General features: G+C 47.2%; 2 protein-coding genes across 4 annotated transcripts; both read right to left on the bottom strand.

Moving 5' to 3' along the window:
* Window positions 1-851: 851 nt before the first annotated feature.
* LOC108156307 (SH3 domain-containing kinase-binding protein 1) lies at window positions 852-26,494 on the bottom strand. Of its 3 annotated transcripts, XM_033388506.1 has the most exons (8): window positions 25,536-26,494; window positions 13,622-13,856; window positions 12,474-12,585; window positions 11,798-12,335; window positions 9,594-9,752; window positions 3,434-4,012; window positions 2,148-3,369; window positions 852-1,200 (listed from the first exon to the last, which is right to left on the bottom strand). In XM_033388506.1, exons 1-8 carry the CDS (start codon window positions 25,543-25,545, stop codon window positions 1,158-1,160), a joined length of 2,898 nt encoding a protein of 965 aa, XP_033244397.1. In that variant the 5' UTR covers window positions 25,546-26,494; the 3' UTR covers window positions 852-1,157. The 3 variants fall into 3 exon arrangements, with proteins under 3 accessions (XP_033244397.1, XP_033244398.1, XP_033244399.1); XM_033388507.1 differs by lacking the exon at window positions 9,594-9,752 and having other exon boundaries at window positions 25,536-26,493; XM_033388508.1 differs by lacking the exons at window positions 9,594-9,752; window positions 11,798-12,335; window positions 12,474-12,585; window positions 13,622-13,856; window positions 25,536-26,494 and adding an exon at window positions 6,190-6,209.
* On the bottom strand, window positions 8,095-9,413 carry LOC108156308 (UBX domain-containing protein 1-like). The gene has a single exon (XM_033388509.1). It carries the CDS (start codon window positions 9,396-9,398, stop codon window positions 8,187-8,189), a length of 1,212 nt encoding a protein of 403 aa, XP_033244400.1. The 5' UTR covers window positions 9,399-9,413; the 3' UTR covers window positions 8,095-8,186.

Here is a 26,494-nt window from a genome sequence, read left to right as displayed (position 1 = left end):
CCCGTCCCGTAACGTACCGTCAGAAAGGCAACAGCAACGGCGACAGCGTCAGTAAAAGCCAGACTCGGTTTCGGGCCAACAGAAACAGAACGACTGCACATGGCCCACAAAAAAGCGGTTCTCTTTGACTTCGTGTACGCTTCGTATTCGTATGTTCATGCAGATTCGCACATATTGCTGGCGTTGGCCCAAAGCCAAGCTTGAGGTCCACTTGCCTTTTGACCAAAGCAAATCTTGGCAGCACCACCCGTCTCCTATCGCTGTTTTGACCAGATCCGGCTCTGAGCCTCTGTGCGCGTGTCAGCGGAGACTTAAACCAAGGAAACCAGAGCTTTTCCTAGCCTCCAACCACGTGTATGCAAATGCGCCAGCTCAAACCAAAAGATTTTGCTGCGAGAGCTCCCATAAGTCCACATAACAAACCACATAATTGAACACCAAAGGAATAGTAATAATTATTTTTTAGCCCTTAAATCGAAAGGCGGGGATTAACTAAACTAAATAAAATAATTTTGTTTGGTGAGTCGTTTAGCCAAGACAACAACCACGTTAATATTTGAAAATGGCGCCACTTCAAATGCATTCGATATTACCCAACACTAAACAAAGTGCATGTAAAAATACATCTCTGTGTAGTTAGCAAGTAGCAGAAATAATTCAGTTAGATTTGTATAACTTTTTTGGCTTAAAACCCGAATTTTAATAACAAGCCTAGAACAAAATAATGGTAGAACATCTCGACGGTTTTCTTATGTTTTTCTGTTTATTTATTGCAAAATATTTCATAAGATACTTTTCGAACGACTGGTATCCTTCGGCTGATGGATCATTACAGCATTTTAGTCGCACGGTTTTCAATTAAAAATAGTAAAAACTATTAAGTAAATGTTTATTTTATAAGCCATATTCAATGTACATTAATATTTACAGTTTAAGCGATACAAAATGCGACATATATTTGCTAACAAATGGGCGATCGGGGGGATTGGTTCCGGTACCGAGATATTGATTTGTTTAGACTACAGATTGCTGAATGCTGAATGGTATGCTCAGAGGGGGAGAGAGAGGCTTATCACAAAAAGAAAGGAAAACATATGGTAGTTGTACAGACAACTAGGGATGATCTCTAGCTGTTGCGTGGCTGCTCCTCCGATCAATTAGAACATCCAATTGTCGAACTTCCCGCGACGCGATTGCTTGCTGTTTTCGTAAATGGAAAAGATAGATTACAGAGAGAGAGAGAGAGAGACTGGGTTAGATATATGTACGATAGATATGTTGTGGATTCTCTAACATGACATCTATAAGATAGGCGGTAGGGTAGAGTATAGTAAACCATAAGAACAGAACATTCAGAAAACATGTATAATATTTATTTGCATTATTTATTGGTATTGCTTAAGTTTTAGGCATCATCTCCACTTGGACATATGCTTATGCTCTCCGATCTCTCCGCTCTCTAGTTCTTCTCTTCTCGATCTAGTTCTCTTTCTTTTAGTATAGTTTATAGTACAGTGTGGTTTACTCATAACTTTAATACATCGTAAAATAATCATTAATCGTATAAACAAAACAAATTGCAATTGAAAGCAGCTCCGATTAAAGAAATCACACAGTGCCCACCAGCACCTCCTCTTTCGCCTCCTCCTTCGTTCCTCTGGGATTACGAATGTATTGCATATAAAAAATACTTATCGAAATTATCAGATATACATGGGATATGGATATGGTAGCGCCGTGTCTTCTCGCATGCACAAATCAACACAAAAATGGCTTGGCGTGGATCGACGGAAGATGCAAGAGTGTGTGGGCGCACAGAGGGTGGAGTGGATGTGGATTCTGCGGCATTTCCATGCGACCATGTAAGTACAGAGTACAAGAGTTTTATACGATATTTGGGATTGTCTTGGGTTCGTTCTACTACGTTCTACGCACTTGGAATGTAGAGGTTCGGGTCGCAAACGTCTAGCCGACAGCACGACATACAGATAGATACAAATCATAGATTAAAGCTAGCTAAAATCTACTACGGGGGCTGTGGGGCTGTGGGCTGTTTGGCTGGGGGTCTGGGGCGGGGGGCTAAAACGAGCAGCTAACACAACAATCAACGTTCGGCTCAAACACAGGCTCAAACTTGCGTCACGCACTGGGCGTATTTGTCCAGCTCGCTCCTCAGCAGCTTCACGCGGTCCGTCTCCTCCCGCATCGACCGCACCAGCTCCTCGATGGTCCGCTGCTGGGTCTGCACCATGGCCTCCAGCTTGTCCACCCGCTGCTCGAGATGTGCCACGCGTGGCGCCGCCGCTGACACTGACGCCGACGCCGACTCCTGGTGATTGCTGAGCTGCTGGGCGGGGGCTGAACTTGCGTTTATCTGCTGAACAGTGGTGCTGCTGCTGTTGCTGCTGCTGGTGGTGGCTGTCTTCTCCTCCTGCGTCTGGGACTGCACCTGCGTGGCATTGGAGGTCTTGACCAGCGGCGAGACGCTGCGATTCCTTATGGAGAGACTGTTGGGGCGTGGCGCTCGCGTCTCCTCGTCGCTGGCCGCCGCCTTGGCAGCCGACAGGCTGCGGGACATGGCTGCATCGGTGCTGGTGGCCACAGAGCTGATGCTGCTGCTGGTGATGGCCGACGTCTCCTTCCGGCTGCTGCTCTCCACGATCATCGACTGCTGCAGGAGGCTGGACGACGTCACCGCCGAGGACTGCACTTTCGTGGTGGTGCTGCTGCTCTGCTGACTGCCGTTGCTACTACTCGTGGCACTGCTGGAGACCACACTAGAGTTGGCTGCCACCTGCTCGGCGGCGAACAACTTGGAGGTGCGCTCGGCCACGGAGGCGCCGCGCGGCTCCACGCTCGGGGAGGTCTTCTTGCGGGTGACCTGCGAGGCCTTCAGCTCCTCCATCCACGGGGCCTTCTTCTTCTCCCACTCGCGCGGCTTCGGCTTGGCCAGCTGCTCCTCGCCCGTGGAGTTGTCGTCGGAGGAGGCCGCCTGCCTGCCCCCGTCCTCGCTCAGCTCGCTGGCACTGCCGCCCGTCCCGGCCATCCCGCTGCCGTTCACGTACACCGAATTGTTGTTGCTCTCGCCCAGCACATTGATGGCCGCCGAGGGCGGTCTTCGCTTGGGCGCCTTCACGCGCCCTGCCCGCACATCGGGCAGGATCGAGGCGCGCTCCACGAGGTCGAATTCAACGTCCTCTCCGGCTATGGTGGCCGCTCGACGGATCACCAGATTGCCGGCGACTCCCTGCTCGGGCAGATGTCCGGCGATCAGCTTGCTGGCTGCCAGACCATCGGCCAGATCGTGCGACACGGCGCTGGTTAGCTTTCCCTCGGGGTTGCTCTTCTTTTTGCCGCCCAAGAGGTTGCCTACAGAAGGAGGAGGAGAGGTTAGAATGGTTTCCGCAGAGGGTATCGAAGGGTTTACACTCACCTGCCACTGGCACTCCGCCTGTTGGCGTCTTCTTTAGTGGCACACTGGGCTTTTTGCTCAGCACTGGCGGTGGTGGGGACTTGACCTTCTCATCGAGGCTCTCCATGCTCTTGCTGAGGGCCGTCGTGGTGGCCGCGCTCTTCTGCTGGCCCGGCTGCTTGCTCAGGTCGAGGTTCTTGGTCTCCAGGGACTTGCGCTGGGCGGCCACATTGCCGGTGGGCAGGCCCGTCTCGCTGAGGATGTCGTTGAGGGAGTCGCGCGACCCGAAGCTCTCCTTGCGGCCCGAGGAGCTGCTGCTCTGGGAGCTGCTGCCCGTCTTCTTGATGTACACCTTCGATGTGGTCGAGTTGGTGGTCTGCTCCCGCACCTGTTCCCGCTGCTGGCTGCTGCTCACCGTCGTGCTGCTGCTGCTGTTGGCGTTGACCGAATTCGTTGTGGTCATGTGGTGGCTGGTGGCGTTGGCGATGCTGTTGCTGATCTTCTTCTGGGATTGCTGCTGCTGCTGCTGCTGCTGAGGCAGTGAGTGTGGGTGCGGCTGCGGCAGTGGCTGTGTCGTGGCTGGCTCGTTGATGGGGGCAACTGGAAAAGGGCAAGCAAACGGGGGCATTAGTGCGCGGTTTGCACCTTCTGTTCCCATGCAAATCATTCAACTCTACGGCCACATCTCATTCCCAATTCAAGATGCGCCAGCCGCGGCCCATCCATATCCGTGGGCCATGACTAACCCATCCGTCTCTCGGGGGCAGAACAGCTGGCAGCAAACTGGTTTCCATCAGAGCCGTCTCGGCTGCCAACTTGTTGCCAAATGTCAATAAAAATAATGTGGAAACGCTCTCTGCGGAAATACAGAAGAGACAGAAAGACACACAGCTACAAAGCGCAGGCGTAGGAGCGGTGCGGTGCGGTGCGGTACAGCAAAAACACTACACAAAACGAAATCAAACAAGAAAAGAAGATGCTCTTTGGATACTTTGGATACCCTGGCAGATCGAATGCCCATGCCTTCTTGTCAAGCCCCATACACCCTCTCTCCGCAGAGGGTATCCAAAATGAACGGCCAACGGGCACAAATAAATGCCAATAAATGGCCAAAGCAAACAACAAAACACTTATTGGTTATTGGGTAACACAACAGAAAATGTGTAAAGGTCAGGCCCAAAGAAATGGCATTAACAATAAACAGGAAATAAAAGCGGCAAAAATCCAAGCAACGAATTGGGGAAGCACTCTAACAGAGTATCCCTTTCAAAGGTTTAACAAAATTCAAGGATAATCTACGGATGAGATGGAGATATAGAAAGATGACAGGGAAATCGAGATGTGGAGTCAAAACAGGTGCAAATACATGATGGTAAATGTGTTTATTCAAAGAGTACTTAGCCACAATCCATATTAATACTTCTAACAGGTAATAAGGAGACCCTAAGGGGTTCTACAAGATCTTAAAGCAAAAAAAATTGAATATTCCAAAGTGTACTTGGAAATATTCTGTGAGATCTGATCTCACAATCCACTTTCTAGCATCCCCAATCCATCTTTAACTATTCTTAGAGTAACCCCCTGTGGATGGTACTGTATACAGCACTTGCTCGAAACATCTGGACAATGATTTACTCAGCCTCCACCGAAGCAATCATCATCTCTAATTATACCGCAACTTGTTCTGTTGCTTATGTCATCTATGGATCATCCAAAAACTTGATTCCAGCCCAAAGATGAGCCAGATTCGGACACATCCCGTCGTTATTTCATTAGCCAACGTACCCCTGCGATCCGGAGGAGTATTTCTCAACCAAAGAATTGGCATTGTCATGGCTTAAACCCATTTTCATGGTGGCACCACAACGACCATAAGAAACCGCATTTTCTTAAGAAATAAACGACGACTTTCACTACTGCTGTCACAATAACAGAAAACGGCGCAAAAAAGCGAAGCGAAATTAAGTTTGACACTAAACAAAAGCAGCGCGAATTTGATATTTTTAAGTATTGAGTAATTGAGCGTTGGGGGCCTTTGGGGGATTGTCATTATTATTATTATTTGTATGCCCTTTTTTTGATACCCTCTCACAATGTCTTTGAGAGGTTTGTAGCGTAGTGAAACAGTCACTATTCTTCCGAATAGTAGGAGCTATAGGACCGTCGAGTGCCATAACAAATAGCTTCTTACTCTATCGAGTTATCCATCATCATATCTTGGGGAAACGGAAAATCTCTGGCTCTGAGAAAACTAAAACTTTTACTAAAAGGGAATTCCAATGTCGACGTGCTGTTGCATTTATCTGCTAATATTATTGGATTTTCTGCCAGCGGCTGTCCCCCACACACACACACACACACTGACACGCTAACACCTTGCACACACGCTCACGCACACAATCGAACGACTTAAGCAACGAACTTGCGTTTGCCAGCTTTGGGTTAATTATGACGAAGCTGACGCCGACAGCGACGGCGACTGCGACGGCGAATCATTTACGTTGAGCGAGCAGCAAATTATAATCATTAATTTACACAGGAGACAAACACAATATCTGTAATTACTATGGGATGGGGTGCCAAAACCGTTTCTTCTTTATTCTTTTATTTTCTGTAACACGGCACGTTTTTCACATAAATTCCGCAGTAATGGAGCACTTCACCGACGCAAAATCCAATAAAGTACTTGTAGAACACGTCCTAAACACTTCCCATCGCTCATGTACACACGCTTTTTGTTCGTTTTGTTAAAACAAGTTGTATTTGAAGGTTTTTACCTAATAAAACCATCGACACCGAATGATTTACGTTTAAAATCTAACGTAATAATCTGAATATTAACATTTTTCGAAAGGTCGAAGAGTCGAAGCGTCGGTGTAAAACGTATCGTGCAAGATCAGCATTAATTGAGTGGGAAGCGAAGCTCTTGTTCTGCCGATGCTGCCCTTCTGCTGCTGCCTCTGCTTTTCTGCTGCTGCTGATTCTCTGCTGACACTTCAGATCTCTTTGCCATGTGGCAAAAAGCAGGCCGCACAAATGCAATTGCACAGACGGAGGCAGAGACAGAGGCAGAGACAGAGGCAGACCGAGAGACACAGAAAGAAAGCCGAAAGAACGGTAACTGTAGCACACGCACGCACCGAAAAACAAAACCAAGCGAGCTCAAGCCGGAGAGAGAGAGAGAATGAGAATGAAAATTAGAATCAGAGAAACAAAAGGTTGAAGAAAACAAACGTATAGCCAGCCGCACCACAAAATATTTCAATAACGTAAATGGTCAAGAAAATCGAAACGACTAAAGCAAAAAGGTAAACAAAAACGCTGCCAAAGGTACAAAAAACCAAAAACAACAAATGTTGAGAGAGCCGAAACGTCAAGTGGGTCGGTCGGCTGAAGCCAAAGCTGAAGCTCAAGCTCAAGCTCTCTCTCGCAACTTTGTTGATAAGCATAAAATAAAGAAACTAAAACAAAGGGGGCTTGGTTGGCCCTGGGCTAGAGGGAGGGGGAAGACAAAGGTATATTCAATTAGCAGGTGAGCCAGTCCGAGAGAGCGCCGTATGCATATACGGTAGGAGATAAGCAGTGCAGATCGAGACTGCTGCACCTTCTATTCAAATATACCTTTACACAATCAGAGATTGAGAGAAAGAGAGAGAGAGAGAGCGAACAACTGAAGCGCGCGCTTGTGTTGTTGTGGCTTCCCACTGATAATCGCCGCTAATGTCTCTGCCGACGCCACCTCGACGAAGATGATCATGATGAGCGAAGATAAACATAATGATGATCGCGATGATGATTAGCTAAGAGAGAAAGAGGCGACTCTGTGCGCGAGGTGAGAGAGTGGTACAGCAGGCAAAGTCAAAGAGCAAGACAAAGGCACAGAGAAAAACCAGTTACAACAACGGCTGTTTACGGCTGTACCCTAGCAAAGGGTATTCTTATTTTGATGCAGATAAGGCAGCCTCTCCAAAACACCTCCAGAACGCGTGCATAAACGAGCATCAAACATTCGTCTGTGAGTGAATCGGCTTAAAGTATAAATGCATGTGTGCGTGAGTGATGGAAGGGCATCAAAGCTCCGGCTCTCAGTCGAAGCTCTCCGATCCGCGCTCTCAAGTGTCGAAGGTGGCGTTGGTCACGTCGCCATAGAAAAAAAACTGCGACGTTGACAAACAGAAAAAATCAAAAGCCAAAGCAAACAAAAGAAAAGAAATGTCAAGCATACATTTTTAAAGCAAAAACTTGAGATTCCGCGAGCAACCGCAAAGTATGCAGCACTAATAATACCTATTAATTAGATAATAACATCCCCAACATTTTTCCAAGCCACAAGTTTCTGGGAAAAGTTTCGCACAAACAAAAAGCCAAGCCGAAACCCGTATTCCATGCAAATGACAAAGACAAACAAACAAAAAGCAAAGTTTGGACGAAAATCCAAGCGCAAATTGAAAAGAAAAATGATCGTAAACAAAGCGATTTGCTCCCAGACCCCCCACGGGACGGGGGCCACGCCCAGTTCGCTCTGCCTCCGCCTCCCAGGGCAATGGGGGAAAAGCAAATAAATAAACGCAAACGCACGATGGAAGAGAGCCAAGAGATGGGGAAAACCAGGACCAGGCTTTGGGTGGGACTCTGAATACCCTTTCTGGAAGCAACAGAGAGGCGGACTTTAAGGCTCCACTGCTACAGTGGATCTGTCAGAGTTTTAATATAATATAAAATCGCGTGTTTCTGGGGGAGGGGGGATTATAGCGCGCGCCCTGGATAGATCTCCTTACGCAGCCGCCTTGGTCATGGTGATGACGGCGGTGGGGACCAGGCCGAGCACCTCCAGCGGCTGCCCGTAGTCCTCCTCGGCGTAGAGCTTGCGCGGGAATGTGGTCATCAGGGCGAAGGGCGTCTCGATGCCGGTCCTCGCTTGGATGAACACGCGCACGGCCGACAGCGGCTCCTTCACGCCGAAGGTCTCGGTGAGGGTGGAGCCGTCCTGCAGACGCACTTGGATGCGGGTCTCGGTGTAGTCGCGCGACGGCGACTTGACGCCGCTGGGAGAGCTGACGGAGGGAGCAGGCTCCTTGCTGGGCATCTGTGGAGTCTCTCTGGCCCTGCGGGCGGCCTTGTCGTCCTCGATTTGAGCACGCACCCGGTCGCGGGCCTCCTTGTCCTCCTCCTTCTCGCGCCTGCGCTCATCGACGATCTTCTTCATCTCGGTCTCCTCCGTGCGGCGCTTGGCCTCGGCCATGTCCTTGCCCTGCCGGATGCGGTTCCTCTCGTGCTCCAGGGCGTCCACCTTCTCACGCTCCTCCCGCTCGACGCGCTTCTGCTTGAGCTTCTCCGCGATGACGGCCATCTGGGCCGCCTTCTCCTCGTCGCTGAGGGGCTTCTTCTCCTCCGCGGACTCCGAAAAGTTGCTGTGGCCGGTCTTGGCAGCGTGGTATTCGACTTCCAAGTGATCCTTGAGCACCTTGCCGCAGTCGTCGCACTTCACCGACTTGGCCACCGCCGATTCGCCAGAGTTCTCCCCAGGGCCGGCTCCGCCCTCGCCGTTGCTGCTGGGTGCCGGGTCCTCCTGGCTGCCACTGGCTGAGGGTGCCGCCCCTGCCCCTGCGGCTCTACGCACTCCTGCGGAGGGAATCTCCTCGTCAAGATGGGCCAGCAGCCACTCCATCGCCGGCTCCACACCCTCGCTGCCGGTCACCTGCAGCGCGAACTCCACGCGCTCCCGGCGGAAGCCCATGTCCACCAGGGTCTGGACGTAGCTCATAACGATCGGATTTGGATGCGTAACGATCGATTGGGGATTTACTTGTGAAAATTTGTGACAGTGACACACAAAAACAAAGCCCCAGGCATACTCCCCCAAAAGGAAAGTGTATGCCGCACAAGCGAAATATAAATCAAAGAAATTATGAGCAAAGGAAAAGCGGTCTACGAAAACCAAGGCTTGGTGGGGGGGTCGGTGGGGCAGAGTCAAGCTATTTTCCATTTCATACGAAAAGCGCCCCAAGGATGGAGGCCGGAGAGAAAGGAAAAATAAATATAAACGAAAGAAAAGATAATACTACAGCAGGAAAACAGAAGAAAAAGGAAAACTCTGCACACCACTCGAGGGGGAGGGGGGAGATGGGGTGGGCTGGGGTGCTGGAGCAACTCTGCCTACTGGAAAAACTCGTTTACATACAAATCGTGGTGATAAAGCTGGCCATACGCGCGCCCAAGAACTCGAAAGAGCCGCCGCGCTGCGTCCGTGGTGGGGCACGGTCCGAGTAGCCTCCAGCGCCAGCGCCAGCTCGGGGTCGGGCACGGGGGCGCGGCGGCGGTGGCGGTGGCATGGGAGGAGCTGCACAGTTCACGGTTCAGTGTTGCACAGTGCACAGGTTAGTGTTGCACAGTTCAGTGTTGCACAATTCAGTTTAGTGTTGTTTTCAGTGGTTTCAGTGTGGTTCGTGTGGTTCAAAAATTGTGGGCAAAATCGTGGAAGAAGTAGAAGGAGGATTAGAAGAAGAAGAAGAAGAAGAGGAGTAGAGTAGAGTAAAGGAAAAAAGAAAAGTATTGAGGAAAAATTACACAGAGAAACCCCAAACGACATTGGAGTCATAAGAAAGAGAGATGGATATACAATAAATAGAGAAAGATAGAAAGAGAAGAAGGAAAACCAAACAAATGTCCAATAAAAAAGTCTTCAAACGAAATGCAAGTCATAAAAACTCATACTCAAAACAGTTTTCATTTTTGGAAGGAGGGAGGAGGGAAAAACGAACATGAAAATGGTTAAAGATTGAAGGATTGAGGGATTGTCGAGTGGCAATGTAATGTGATTTGTTTTGAAAGTGAAGTGTGCGATGATGTGCCAGCGCAGATGGTGGGGGGACGGGGAAAGAGATACTTTCTGTGGATCCCAAGGGGGGGCTATCTACATCGTTATCTTTGGGGCTACTGTCTTATGGCTACTGTTCAGCTGTCTATCTTTAGGCTGTTTTGGCTTCGGAGGGAGCTTAGGGGAGGCCTATTGTACGAGTATCATGTGTATTTTGTTCTGGGAGTGCTTATCTGTAATTTGTAATAATATATCTATAAAGACATCTCAGGAGAACATATTTGTGGTGGAAAAACGACGCCGAAAATAGCTTTAAATGGGTTTTAATCTATCTATCACTTGTTTCCGCTGCTGTTTTAGGAAGTTTGCTTGGGATAAAAGGTATGTACATGTAGGTCCAAATACAGAACAAAATCTCTATTAAAGGTATAGCCTGGAAGATCTTTTATCACATCAAGGAATCTCCTTGGAAAGCAGATGGATTTGGAAAAACTTTTAAGGCAAGAAGGAAGAGGTATCTTTCTGTAGGCACCAGAGTTTAATCGAATCGAAGGATTTTTAGCTTGAGGAATCCTAATTTGGAATCATTATTTCCATAGAGAATGGAGAAGGGGAAAAGTATCTACATACTCATAAGTGGAATACGCCTAAAAGTCGTACTATATCCAGATCAAAGTCTGCATATTCCTCTTAAATGAAGTGCAGCGATAGTTTAGAGTACAATTTGAATGGATTTCGGGTGATATGACATCCAAAGATCATTCCAATTCATATTTGAAATCTACATATATTTCATTCTCCAGTCCTTTGTGGAAGTTCATGCTTTGGAGTAATGGGTAAAGGAACATCAACTGGTATTCTTTATAGATCCATCCACTATACAGCCTTCCTGCAGCCAACGATCTGTGCTTTGACTAGTGGAAATCCAGAGACTAACCGGGGCTCTTGCCCCATTCCTGCTTAGAGCCAATTAAGACACAGATTCCCATATAAAAACATGAGTAACATTTGGGTAACAAAATCCTAATCAATTCCAAGGCGTAAGTGGATGGGCCATCGAAAGCAGTTTGAAAATTTTGCACAAGCGATAAACATTTACGATCTTGAGACGGCGGCGGGGAGGAGGAGGAGTAGGGGGATTCCATCTGCAACCGGGAGCGGGACTCCCTGTGTGTGTGTCTGTGTCTGAGGAGGCTTTTCTCTTAATTAATTCAATTACCAAACAAACGTTTATTGACTTTTATCCAGGCACAATGATGATGGCTACGTCACGACATCAATTTTCGAGGCCTAACGACGTCGATCGTCGCCGTCGCCGTCGCCGTCGCCGTACGGGGGGTTTTACGGCCGATGCGTTGGAAAAATTGCCTCCAATTAAAAGAGAGTGGGGGGGGAGGGGGGTATGGGGTGCAGATGCATTGATGGGAGGAGACGAGATGACAACAGTTGACAGACCGAAATCAAAACGGAGCGAAAGGCAATGGCCTGATGAGCGACAGAGAGATGGAGATGGGGGAAATCCATCCAGTGGAATCCTCTAGGGCGGAGGGGAGGGGGGAAACACTCACCTTCCAGCATCTTGACAAAGTTGTCCGGAAAGACGCCGACCTTGCCGTGGATCTCGCCCTTCCACCAGCCCTTGTCCGGCAGCTCCATGCTTATGACCGTGATGATGTCGTCCACCTTGAGCTCCAGCTCGTCATCGTTCATCGGGGCGTAGGGGAACTCGACGCGGCAGAGCCGCGACGGCTTTGGCGGCAGCATGGGTGCGGGATCCGAGACTGGAGGGGCTGCAGCTGCAGCTGGAGGTGGGACTGTGATTGGGGCTGCTGCTGGAGCGGGAGCGGGAGCTGAAACTGTGGCCGGTGCTCCTCTGCTCTTGGTCGTTTGCTTCGTTGTTGGGGCCGCCGCTGCTGATGCCGCCGCTGATGCCGCTTCTGCCACATTCGCCGCCTTGGCAGTCAGCGATGAAGTGTTCACCGTGGCACCAATCGTCGGCGGACGCTTGGAGGCCAGTATGGGCGACGGTTCGATAAGTCTCACAAAGTTCGATGGGAAGACGCCGACTTTGCTGCGCAGACGTCCGCGCCACCAGCCTTCCTCGACCTGAATGGGAGCAAACCAGAGAGAGAACAGAGTGAAATTTCAATTTTTATTGGCCAAGAGGTTAAGCGCGGGGCGGGTGGGGTGGCACCCCCCCCCCCCCCCTTCCCTCGTCCGCGAGCGTGGGGTGGCGGTACGTACCTCCCCTAAGAACTCAATGACATCACCCATCGTCAGCGTCAGCTCGTCGTCGTTCACTTGTGTGTAGCTGTAGACGACTTTAACGCGCCGATTCGATGTCTCTGATTTGTCCCTGAGAGAGCGAGAGAGAGCAGAGAGAGAGAATGTAAATTTGCTGTTTTTGCTGGTCAACAATTGAACTGAAATTGCGTCATATCGGGGCGCTTAAAAGGTACAATATACAGACTATAAGATACCCTTTACTTAGAGATATTCTCGGGAAATACAGTCGAACTTCTCTACAACGAATTTTTCTATATAATAAATATATTTCCAGAACACTGCAATGCTTGATTCTGCAAAAATGGATTATATATTACAAATTCCTCTTGGGATTCGCGATGTGGAAGTTCGACTGTACTTTCAGAACTATTTTTTGTAGCTGGTATTGCTTTAATATGTAGAATTATGCTTTATAGATGATTCTAAGAATATCCTTATAATTTAGTTTTCGGTATTGAAAAAAGTTCCTAACCCACAAGATCCTCGTAGGGATGGGTTGAAATACGATAGATTAAATGCATTGAAACTTAAATTTACTCATAGAATGCATCTAATTGTTATCGATAGGTTATTGATAAGTTATCGACAAGTTCTTTGGTTTTTATCGATAATTTATTGATGTCTTATCGTGATATATGTATGTACCGCTGTCGTAGATTTTCAAAGCGTCTCCAGTTTTTTGGTTTTTTTTATACGATATCTTTAGGTCATCGGTGATCTGTATATCGATGTAGCGAGTTCTTCCAAGAGTCGATTCCACACAAGTTAGTCCAACGCTTCATATAATACCTTATGGGATATATAGGTAGAAATTTACATCAAGAATACAAGATATTAACACAAAAAAATGTCTTTTTTTGACAGTACTAATGCTACGATAATCATATAATTTGCTAGATCTACAGATAATGTCTTAATACACAAGTTTATTTATTTTCAAAGATATATTCTTAAAATTACACAAACAATTACAAATATTCTCCGTTTTTAACCAAATCTTCCTGGTCTTCAAGGAAGGCTATACATTCACAACATTTTGAGGCTGAGGCTCTTACAATCTAGACATCCCCTTTTGTGCTAGGGTATCGGAGAACCCCAGAACCCACCTCAGCTGGACGGCTGTGCCATCGTCGATGTGCTCGCCGTTGCCATTGGTGCTGCCGTTGGTGTCGAGGACGCGCACAAAGTTGTCCGGAAACATGCCCGTCTTGCCGGTGGCCTTGAGGGTGCCCATCCACCAGCCGCCGGGCATCTGCTGGATGTGATGGATGATGGCACCTTTGCGGAGATCCAGTTCGTCCTGCTCCTTGGCCGCGTACTCGTACTCGACGACCGCCCGAACTGCAACGAGAAAGAGGGAATCCAAGGATGAGTAATGGCCGAAGGACAGACGGGACACAGGACCCCGGAATGGGGATGGTGTTACCCAATTATTGGATGGATGGATGGCGCATGACATGTGCAAATATTTGTGCAATCGTCTCGGATTGCGCAACACTTAACCCACTGCTCCACAAACCTCCCCGCTCCTCTCCTCTCCCCTCCCCTCCGAAACGTGACATTTGTCTTTTGCCTTTCCCTCCTCTAACGTGCTTTTGCTTTTGTTTTTGCTTTTGCTGTGGCACACGCGGCGGTACAACAAAAAACACACGAATAAAGTAAGAGTTACATGACGCGTCGCCTTCTACAGTGCGACTGGGGAATGACAATTTCTGACAAATCATGGATCGTCTAGCCCCGTCCATTCCTCTCCCCCAAACACCCAGCCATACGACGATCCATTCATCCATCCATCAAACAATCTGGCACACAATTGTGTGCTGTCTTGTCTCGATAATTCACGCACCATAAAAGGGCATAGATCTTCGGATAGGATAGGATTTATGATCTGTCGGGAGAGCTGTGTCTCCACTGAATGGATAATCATGAAATCGGGTCCATTCCTTCATCTATCCATTCTCCGAATTATTAAAATACTAAAACCCTCCTCTGCCTAGAAGGTAATCTTGGAAAAAGTCCATTAAAATTGGAACACTCTATTCCTGGGATCACCAGCGAACATCCATCCATCATCTGTTCCCTTAATTACTTTGTATAGCCTTTTCAATCCACTAAATTGAAATGTAAACACAGCCGCAAATATGTTTGTTTCCATTACAAAGTTTTCCATTTTTCCCCCCACTAGATTAATCTTTACAACCCCCCGATGGGAGGCACCCATCCACATCCGCATCCCAAAACAGAGATACCACAATGTCAGAGCCATTCGGCATCCCAAACAAATATTCCAAAAGCCAGAGACGGAGCCAAAATCCAATGTGTCATGACGCATTCTCCGGCGTCCACAGAGATCCATGGGCAGTATTGAAAGCAACGCGACGACCATGACTGACATTTTCATGAGTGTGGAACAATAAAAGCAAACATTATAAACTATATATGTGTGCCCCTCCACCCCTCCATCTCCACGAGAGCCATTGTTCGACTTATTTGGCTTTGGAGGAGGTGGCTGCCCCCGCAATCGCACCATTGACTCAGTTCTGTCTGTATCTCTGTATCTGTATCTCTGTATCTTGTGGATATGCAATGGGGAATACCCTATCCAGCTGAAAAGGCCCCCAGGAAGCAAGGAAGAGGGATAGGGTATCCTCAAAACAGCTACAAACTCCCAGAGCATCCCACACTCATCAAAAAAACCCCCCACACACGACCAATGAATCAATAACAAGATATCCTCCTACACTGCTAAGCCACACTGGGAAAAAGACAGGAAAAGAGACTGAAACAAGCTGCTTTTGGCGTTTATGGGAACGGAAACGCTTCCTTCTGGCTCTTACAAAAATCGACACGCACTTGGGATACCCCTGTTTGCACTCCTCGATGAGTAATGGGTATTGGAACCGCTTATTGGCTTAGTCGATGGAGGAAACAATAATCGGAAAAAAGACTAAAGAAAAAGTCTATAAAGAACCCAAGAAAATGATAAATACTTCGAGTACGTGATGTTCTTTGCTTCCAGAGAGCAATCCTCAAACACTTTGCGGGTAAATGGGTCAATGGGGTGGGGGAATTCTACGAGTACGAGTACGATTGGTCTCTTCCATGATATGTGGATGAATGGGAAGAACTGTCACTGTGTTTGGCCGAGAGAAGGCCACGAAGAGAGTGTTAGCCAACATTTAATGGGGCTGTGCGACGCGTTGTGTGTGTTCCGACAGCCGCTTAATGGCATTAAGAGCGACTCGAAATGCTTTCCATTTTACACGCTCGTTTCGACATCGGGCAGCTCTCGACATTTCTTTTAGTGTCGCCACCGAATGTGGCACAGGGAGGGGAGAGGGGAGGAGAGCAGGGGCTCAAGTGGCTGCCAATCAAATACTGAATCATAATAATTTCACTTTATTTTCCAGTTCCAGTTCCCGCCACAAAGATCCGTCCGAACCGACGATGAAGTGGCAAAAGTGCGAGCACTCTTGCAACGGAGAAACAGGGGCAGGGAGGGGGCAACAGGGGCACAGAGGGGCCCCTAAAAGACTGCGGATAAATCCACTAGGCAGGGACTGGATTCGTGATTAACAGAGAACTTTGGGAAGCGAAGGGAGAGAGGGTGGGCTAATCCTTTGGACAAAGTTATGGTAGGTTTTAGAGGAGAAACATTCCAGGACATACGACTCATCCACTAATATTTACACGGCTTTAATGAAACGAACCATTCAGTCAGTAGATATTTCTGTACAAATGATACTTTTGATCTCCGTAATAATAATTTATTCGTAAAAATTAAGGGAACCACAGAGTTCAATGACGAATGGATAAACTTGAACTCAATTAATTTGATTAGTGGAATACACATTTTTTAATGACATTTTCCACCACAAAAATCTCTCCTCAATGCTTACTTTTTCCATGAACTTTGGTTTCTGTGCTTTGAGTGCCAATCGGTTAGGGAACCTGGTGTTCCCAGTACATAAATACTCTCAGATGACCAACTAAGAGTCCTGCATGAATCCACCCTAAAGGAATAGATCCAAGATGCGATTATCGTGATAATTTCAATGATTCTTCGATTTCTGCAATTTATTTTAGGGAACAGCGGGAAAAAGTACACTTTAGCCTTTGGTTCTGCGGGTTTAAATAAATATTCCCATATTGGGGTCTAAGACAAAGATAAACCTTCCATGCATAGGAATTTCCTTCACTTTCAACCTCCTTCCACATTCAGCCTTCTTCCCGTTACTCCTTCTTGAACTTTAACCTTGCTCCTCCTTCTTCTACTTGATACTTCCTCCACTTTCATCCTTCTTTTGGTGGTACTACCCCTCTCTTCGTACTCCCTCGTGACACGCTCCCATCTCCAGCGATTGCACATTTGTATCTAGGCCAGGCCTTTTCCACCAACCCTTCCGCCAGCCTTCGTCTTCCAGTGTTCCGGTGTTTCAATGTTCCAGTCTTCTCGTATGACCGTATTTCCAGTTAAGGTTTAAGCTAGCAAAAGGCAAACAAAGCGACAGTCGCGACAGACAAGACAGCCCCCAAATGAACCTTTAATGCGGTTTTTGTTTTCTAACTCTTTTTCCATCCCCCTTTCAGCCCCCTTTTTACCATTTATTCTCTTTTGTTTCTTTCTTTTTTGCTCATGTACCGAATGATTGGGGGGAAAGCGGGGGAAAGGGAAGACGTGGTACGCTTGAATAACAAAATAATAACCGACCAGACGACCACAAAGCGCAAGCGAGGAGGAGGGCCTAGAATGGGAGGCATGCCACACCAGCAGCAGAAGCGGTGGCAGTGGTGGCAGCAACAGTGGGAAATGGGGAAATGGTGAAATGCTCGGTGGAAAGCAGGCGGCATGTGAAAACCCCATCGTCGAGAGGCACTGAATGGGAAAACGAAATGTGTAAATGTGTCAAAATTGGAGAAAATCGCATGACACGGCCGCCCACTGCCGCAGAGCGGGGCGTGGTCCACCCATGCAGCGGGTGGTGTGGCATGTGGCTTGTGGCTGTGGCCTGGCCTTGCAGTGACTGGATCGCATCGGATGATGAGTTTGGAGATGGGATCGCATCGTCTAGGGTTATGTTATGATGGCAGCTTCCCCTCAATGTCAAACAGCACATCAGAGGCCGCCATAAAGATATGCAAATTGGTAGCTGGATTGTTGGAAACACAACCGAATGGAGTCGAGTGTGTGGCGCAAAAACAGGTTAAGGTGTAAGCGAGGAGGGGGCCAGAGTCGACCCAGGGAGTACCCTACACTACGGAAGATAAATGGCATCCACTGGGAGTCATTCAATCAAAGAAGTACCTCCTAAGTACTCTCCATGACAAAATCTTGTATTCTGGTGAGACTTTTGTGGAATATACTCCTAAAATGAATCAGGAATCGATTTACCATACAATTAAGTATCCCATTAAACAGCAAACAGCTGTTTTGTAGGCTGCCAGTCACACGTAAACGTTGAAAGTGTAGCCCTTCATTCGAGAATGAGGAAAGAAGGAGGAGCAAGGGTCCACCGTTTGCATAGGAATACTTTTTGAACACTTTAATACAGCTTTTATCTATGAAAGATTAGAGTACCATTCTCTATGGCGTAACCATCTTCAAACCCTGTTCCATTGCCTGATATACCCCTTTTCACGCACGCCAATACCCTGCTTTTTCGAGTGTAATAAAAAATTTAGCAATTTTCAGCTCTCCCTCCCACTCTCCTCAGCTCTCCACTCTCTCATTCACTCGCCTGCTAAAGTTCCGCCAGATGCAGCAGGTAGATTACAAATTAAAGAGCCAGAGAGAGAGAGAGGGAGAGTAAAAGGGTGAATCGGTTAAGCGGCAACCGGTAAAGCAGCTGCAGCGAAGAACGACGACGACGACGACGCGACGCTGGTGGGTGCCGAGGGTGCCGCGCGGCCAAAGTTCCGTACAGAGCAAACACCTTTGCAAGTGTAGGTGTGAGTGTGAGTGTGAGTGTGAGTGTGAGTGGGACACACTCAGTGTGTTTAAAGATGCGCTCTCCCCTCTACGGCACCCTCCACCACCCCCTTCAGAACGAAAACCAAACAAGAACATGCTAATTGGTTTAACCATCGGTTTTTGGCTGTCTTTGGATTTGTTTTTGTGGTTTTGCTTGGTTTGTCTTCCCGAATACCCTACAAAGAGAGAAGAGAAGTTTGAACCCCGTAGAAGAGAGCTTTAATGATTATTGGTAGCACCTTATCCAACGACCAGTCGATCGTTAATCAATTCTTTGGGAGAATTATCGAATGGCAATCGTAAACACGAGACTCATAATTCCCCGAAAGGGTATTCAAGTGTCGACATTCCACTTTTTCGCTGCGTTTCGTTTCTTTGTTTTCTGTTTTTATGGCCCTCGTCTTTGGTGTTGGTTTTACTGTTGTTTTTGTTGGTTTTTCGGTTGGGGTGTCGGCGGTGGGAGGTGGAGAGGGGGGAGTCCGTGAACCGTAAACGGTAAATTGCCTTTGCGTGCGTTTTGACTTTTGAATATGCAATGGCTTGAAGGAGGGGAAGGGGAAGGGGAGGGGAGGTGCCAAAGAGTACCAGAGGAAGGGGGAAATGGGAATAGAAAAGCAGAAGAGTGCAGGAAAAACAGGAGTGCGAGGGGAGAGTAGAATAAGTCCAAAGGGAAGGGAAAAAAGAAGGAGTATGAAAAAACGCATTTAGAAAAAGGAGTGGGAGAATCCGTCTGTCTCTGTCTCTGTCTATCGTGTGGAGTGGAAAAGAGGTGCAAACAGGAATGATCACGTCCAAGTTTGTGTGGAGGGAGCCACCGAGGGTAAGGAATGATTAGAAAGGGTATTAGGTTTGGTATATCTTGGAGACGGAATGGTTGCATATCCTTAAAACTTCCTTAAAACACTCCCGAAAAACGAAAAAATTCAGATATTTATTGGTGAATTATCGATACCCCTAGATTATTGTCGATTATTTGTATACAAAATTCTATATGGGGGACTCTTCTGAGATTTCCCACTCAAATAGAGCAGATACCCCTTCCCCATATGTCGCAGATTCATAAAACAAAGCGTATGTGTAGTCGATGAGCATAAAATGTAGTGGAAGCACAGAAGCAAGAGACAGGATCAACAGGCAAAGACGGAAGCTGCGCAGTAGAGTAATCCGTTATTCTTTCAATTCGTTTTTATCTGAGAGCGTGGCCTGAAAGCGGAAGAGAGCCGTCTCAGAGTCGAGTGAGGCGCAGTAGTGTTGGTGTCCATGAGAGAGAAATATAAGGGAGATCGAAAAGGAAATGCTGGGAGAGAGAGAGCAGTAGGGTGATGCGACAGTGAGCTGGTACAGAAAAGAGAGAGCTCTGTTGTGGATCGGAACACAACGAAACCGCGACTCAATGCCCTCAGGGCTACTAGACATGCAGGAAGTATTACAGGACTCTACATAGTACGCACATAGATTGTTGTTGAGACATTAACTCCGAAATACCCCCTCAAAAGCAGCTGCTGTATTGGGTTTCCTGTTCGAAACCCTCCCTAAGGATGCCAGCAGTTCCTCAACTTTTGAAAGCCAAAATTCCCAAACAAAACCATCAAAATTTAGCCCCGAAGCGTTACAGAATCACGTACTCTTTCGCTTGTATCCTTGAACCCTGAATGGGCACCCCCTCTCCACGCATTGACCTTGACGGGAGGTGCGTTACAAAGCCTCTCGAGTAACGGCAATACGAAGTTGTCCAAGTTCAAGGCCACAAAAGGCGTGTGAGAGGAGAACAAGAGGCTCTCGCTTGTCGCCTCAACGAAATGCATTCCAATTGGATTTAATTGAAGAAGAGAAAGAGAGAGAGCGAGCACCAGAGAACGAGAGGAAGTGACGTAAGCACTCATCCACATATATATAAAAGCTCCACAATGATGAATCACAGCCCTGCCCGAAACGTGTAATCCCGTTGATAAGATTCAGGCCGTCAGGGGTTCGTGGGAGGAGTGTACGGGGGGGAGGGGAGAGGGAGGAGACACCCCTTATCATTCGGTGGCATTAACATTCGGGTTCGATTAAGTCATGGCCGCCAGGTGTCGTCATTGTCACGCGTGAGGCAGGGCCCCCCCTCCCCCTCAAGGGGCACTTTTCCGAATGCATTTCCCCTTCCCGAAGAAACCATCGAAGCACGTCCAAGGGCCAGCGAATGCTCAGAAACTTCCAATTGAAAAGCTTCCCCCCCCACCCCTCCGCAGGCCCCACAGTGCGTTTTTCCCCCTTCTCTAATTTTCTGTTGATTTGCGTTGATGGGGCATCCCGTCCGTTCGTCCATCCATCCGTCTGTCTTCTGTTCAATTCCGAAAGAGTTTACGATGGAAAGTGTTTAGGAGCAGTCGGGCATGGCCATGGCCCCTTCCCCTCCCCCTTCCATCCATCCATCCATCCATCCATTCATCCATCAGCAATTGCATTTGATGATGAGTTTTGCATTAGCGAAATGAAACGATTTCAGGAGGGGAGCGGGGGATCCAATGGCCAAAGGTCAAGCGAGTCTCCAATGGATTTCCCCTTTCGCAATCAAATATGCAAATGGGAAAACTATATTTTATTATTGAATGAAAGAAGAAAAGGAATGGAAGTGGAAATGGAAATGGTAGAAACTTTGGAAGTGAAGTGTGTGCGATGATGGGGGGAGTAATCGATGGATAAGTGCAATGAGAGGTGGAAAGTAGGGCTCTTTTCTAGGATTATCCATTAGCTAGAATCGTGTTCTTTCAAAAGGGAACTGTGTATCATAGGAAGACAGCTATATTCTCCCTCTTATGAGCTCTAAGAGATACTCTTATGGGTATCAATATTTTAGGGTCCGCTGAGGCAAAGAATGATCTTGGATAATGCTCTGAGAACTCTCTCATAGGAACTATCTCTCAAGAGCAGCGGGATTCCATCAAATCTAATGAATATTTTCCTCCAAAAATTCAGATTACTCCCTTGTGTGCCTCGACAAAAACGTTTCAATGAGTTCTATACCATTTTTCCCTATCTACAAGTACCATAAATGGAATGATAAATGTTGGGCACTTATGGTACACTCGAGTCCTACTATTCCTCCAATCAAACATCTCCGATAAAGGTCATATTCTCTCCACAAAATCCGCTCCCAAAACAAACAAAAAATGTAGCCTTAAGGCTACAGAAATTCTTCGAATTTAATTGCATTCCCCGCCCCCCATCTCACCCCAAGAGAGGCCTTGGGGTTCCGTTCGGCGGGGGCTTATCAGTCCATTGATATGGTACATGCGCTCCACACTCTCTACAGTCCAGTCCATTGATATCAGACTATGCTCTGCACTCCGCAGCAGTCCCAAAATACAGGGGGACGGGGGACGGGGGACGGGGACCCGCATTTCTTGGCGATAGAAAACAATAAAAGAGAACCCGAGAAGTGGATTCTTTCAACAGCGTTTCCATCATCAAACATTACACAAAAACTTGACATAGATTCGGATTTCGTCCGAGGCATTTCAGTGTCAAAAGAACAGAGAGAAAAAGCGAGAGAGAGAGGGAGAGAGGGAGTCTCATATCTTTAGAAATACAGAAAAATACACTATTTATTTGCTTCTCTTTTGGTAGACGGACGGACGGACCGATAAGTCTGAGAAGGAGAACAAACTACCGATAAGATAAGCGAAAACCCATAGAAAAAAAAATACGATTTTCGCTTTTACGATCAAAATTCTACAACTCCCACGAGTGACTCAGAGGCACAGCCCCGCACGAAAACCGTTGAACGCCGAATGCACTCGGAGGCGCCCCCCCCCCAATCCCCCCCTACCGCCTACAAAAAAAACACGAAAAATATATATTATTTGCATATCAATATGGCGATCCCTCCCTCTCTCTCTTCTTCCCCTCTGCTGTTCGCTTCGATGGCGACAAAATGCAAATAAAAGAAGTGCAAAATAATTGCAAAAAACGTACAAATACCCTGGAAAAAAAGGGCATTTCCGTTTGGTATTTCTCCCAGATTCGCATTTCACTAGAGAATATAGGGAATAGGGGTAAAAGGTACCCAAATCGGTGCTCAATCCATCGTTGATTTTCTTTTTTCCATTCACAAAATCCTCTCGAGGGGTCCGTGATTCAATAGGTCCCAGAAAGGTCCTTAAATTTCCACCAAGAATATCGAAGAATCGAAATAAAGTAGCTTAGAAAAAACAGAGGTAAAGAGGTAGAAATATCTATCCACTGGATATTTTTTGGTAGGAGACTTCTATCCAAAAAACATGTAAAATCCACTGGATATTTTTTGGTAGGAGATTTCTATCCAAAAAACATGTAAACTCCTTGATCAATCGTATAGGAAGAGCCCGATTCTAGGATGTATTTCATAGAGATCGCTCTAAGAATTCCCACAAATGTGCCAACTTTATTCTCTTCCGCATTTCCTGGAGGATAAGTTCTTCTGGACCCCTCCCACAACCCCTGAATGGAATGGAAATTCCTTTAAATCCCTCGACAGATGCCACATGCCATACCATCATTAAAATACAGCCTTAATTCCTGTCATTGTTTCGTGACAAATTCCGAGAGAATGTCGGTCGGACGGAGTGTGATTCATGCAGACAGAAATACAGCACGTCCAACCCATCCATCAGGTCTCATAATTTCAGCGAAGAATATGAAGAAAGAGCCACAAGACATAAAAGCCATGGAAAAAGTGTTGCCAAATGGGCCACAGAGATGAGGGCGTGGCCCGTCGAGAGGCTCTTCATTAACCCATTGGCAGCGATTTACGGCCCACGCCGAGAGCGAAAGAGTGGAGAAAGGGGGCCGGAGAGGGCGGAGAGTGTGGAGAGAGGCGTGGCATGGCAATTTATTAAATTGTCAGAAATGTGGACGAGAAGGAGGGGGGGGGGGGGGGGAGGAGGAGGAGGAGGAGGAGGGACTACACGAGGACGGGGAGTGTCTTAAGGAAATAGAAAAACTCGATTTGATAAGATAAAAGCATAAGGAAAATATGGAAATAGGGAAGGGAAAATAAAGGAGAGGAATTGTGGACTAAAATGGCATGGAATATACCCTTTTGATGCCATTTTTATAGACCTGTAATCTACACTATATTTTTGTCTCTTTTCGCTTAAACTTTCTCCGACAAAAGACGATAAAAATACCTTTTTTGTGTATTAATCTTAAATCACTGTTTCCTATATGATCTATAAGATAAATCCATCCGATTTGGATCAAATTCGTGAAAATTATCATTTCTTATCATTTTAGTTGATAGTATTTTCTAGTATTTTTGGTATTTATTCTAGTGTTCTTTGTCCTTTCCCAGAGACCGATCATTCCTTTGAGAATAGAAATAGAAATACTCTCGAAAATACTTCCTTCTCTGCGTTACAAGCTTCCCTTTCGAATCCGTAGCACCCGTCCATGGCAAAGGGCATCCAAATGTATTCGTTTGTCGAATCATTTTTTGGCCATTGATTGCTTTTGGTGGTGTCGCTTTTTTTTCTGTGAGGCGTTGGCGTTATATAAACCCATAATCGTAATAATAATTTTCATTTGTTTTGTACACTTTTCTACCTTTCCTTTCGGTCTTTTGTCTAGCAAATGAATCACTTAAACGGACGGAGGAAAGCTTTGTTCGGGATGCAAATGTTGGACGACAGAGAGAGAGAGAGAGATGGGGAGAGGGAGGAGAGTGAGCAAAAGGTAGATGGAAATGGAGATGGAGAGGCATTGCCATTCCATTGTCTGTCCCTGGAAATGGTTCATCAAAAGAAATCATCAGTAAAGAAGAAAAAAAACACGACTGCGGGTGCGGGTGCGGGTGCGGTGCTTGGGTGCAGCTGGGACAGGGGCACGGGCGGGGGGCCGCCAATCAGCCTCCATTATCAGCTGGTTGCAAGACACAAAGCCCGAGACGCGATGAACAATCTTGGGGCCCTGTTCTCTCCACAAAGAAGCCATAACAAGGCTGGGACCGACGGACCCGACGCACATTCAGATTTATTAATATTGTCTCTGGCAGTGCCCCACCTCCCGTCCTCCCCTCCGATGGAGGATTATCTTTGCGGCCCATTGCACAGTAGCTGTGGGGGTCAGAAAAAGGTCCGATTCGGAGGGAGCTTAGGGAACAGCTTGAAAGGAAAAGTTTAACAAAGAGGAAAGATTAAGAAAGGAGAGTAAATTTCCTCTGAAAAGTTATCGTTTTTGCAACGGATTCAACGGGAAACACCTTTCCGGGTCAATCCTTCCATTGGAAGCTGTGGAAAAATTCCCTCTCTTGCGATCCACACGCGCTCTCTGGAGTGGATCGTGTCCCATCGGCGCAAAGCTGCTGTTGTTGTAGAAATCAGCTGTTCCTTATGCCATGAAGCGAAGGAGGCGATTTTCTCGAATTAAACCCAAATCCCAGATCATTTTCTCATGGAAATCTTTCCGTTTCTGGGACGCAGTTGGGCGGGAGGGGTAGGGGAGGGGCGTGACTGTTTCTGGCTACATGAAATCATCAAGGCCCCGAAATTCCCATTTAAAAGACCTTTTCTTCTTGGCCCAAAAAAACCGGTTTCCCTTTTTTTGTTTTAGCTTCTTTTTTTAGCCATGTTTTTGTTTTGTTTTATTTTTTTGGCGTATTGTTGTAAAAATCTGGCCATAAAAAGCGTTAAACAAGAGAAGAGGCTAGCAACGGGAGGTCGGGGCTTTAGATACCCTTTCAAATCGATTCTTTCTGTGTGAAAAGGGTATAAAAAGTGCTTAAATGCCGACCGTGTACCGTTAGAGAGCGCGCGGCCTCGATGCGGATTAGAGTCTCGAAAGCAAACGGTAAATGTCCTTGGCAGGGACCACACCCACCCCTCGACAGGCACGCCCGCCACCGCCACCGCTGCAGCAGAAAGCAACAGCAAAGGAAATGCGAATGCGAATGCGGGAGCAAAAGGGAGTCGGCGAGAGCTGTGGACCCACCCCGAAATGAGGAAGAGGAGTGAAAAGAACACACGAAAACTGCAGTTCATGGAATTTTCATAGTTTTCCAACAGGCGTGAGAGGAATGAGGAAAAACTTACTGTTGTCCATTTTGCTGTTGCGTCCTCTGCTGCTGCTCCTCTGCCTCTACCTTTGCTCGTATGACAATGTTTTCAGCAGGAAACCGTTGCGTTGCAGTCGACGGTTCAATGCACGGCAGTGTTGTTTGTGTAGCTGTAGATGTACCTCTGCCGCTGCCTCTCTGCTTCCCTGCTGCCACTCTGCCCAACAATAAAGCCGAATCCGTATGAATCACGCGCGCTGCGCGCTGTTTAAACCGCAAACAAGAAAACCGGCCAGCATTTGGATGTATTTTTTACGTGTTTTATTTTGACCCTATTCGCAGCGGCGGCAGAAACGGAATTAATTATAAGCGCAAGAGCGGGATGGGATGAAAGAAAGAGAGCACTACTGTAAGCGGCGCATTTAATTCGCGTCACGTAAAAAAACGCCAGCGTCGACGTCTGCAGCGAATGCACCGAAATTTGTTGGCGGCTTCCTTTCCACTCACACATACACACTCACACACGTTCTACTGCACTTTTCTCCTTCGTCTCCTTTGTATAGCCTTTTCGTATTCGTATTCTTATTCCTATTCGTTTCGTTTTATCATCACGCACTTGGATTTCTCTCACTTTTACGCTGTTTTGCCTCTTCCCGCTCTTCTGCTGCAAAACCACTTATTTTCGTGTGCACTTTATTTATTTTGCTTTGTTATTGATTTTCGCCATTTTCACACCTAGTTTTTCCAGCAGCCTCTCTGCTTGCGCTGCACCTCTGCACTGGCGCACCGCAACAAAACTGCAAGCACCAAATACGCGTTAAACAAATACACTCGCAAAACGGTGATATACTGTGTGCTTGAGTACGAGTGTGTGTGTTTTTGAGGCGGCGCTGCTTTTGTTAATAAATTGTTTTCGTTCGTGTTCGAAAGAAAAGCGCGAGAAAAGCAGCGCGGACGACCGACTTGAATCACCGACGACAACAACAAAAACAATTA

The sequence above is a fragment of the Drosophila miranda genome, chromosome 2, assembly GCF_003369915.1.
Source record: "Drosophila miranda strain MSH22 chromosome 2, D.miranda_PacBio2.1, whole genome shotgun sequence".
NCBI lineage: Eukaryota > Metazoa > Arthropoda > Insecta > Diptera > Drosophilidae > Drosophila > Drosophila miranda.
The sequence above is the reverse complement of the archived record's forward strand: the minus strand, read 5'-3'. Positions and strand labels throughout refer to the sequence as shown.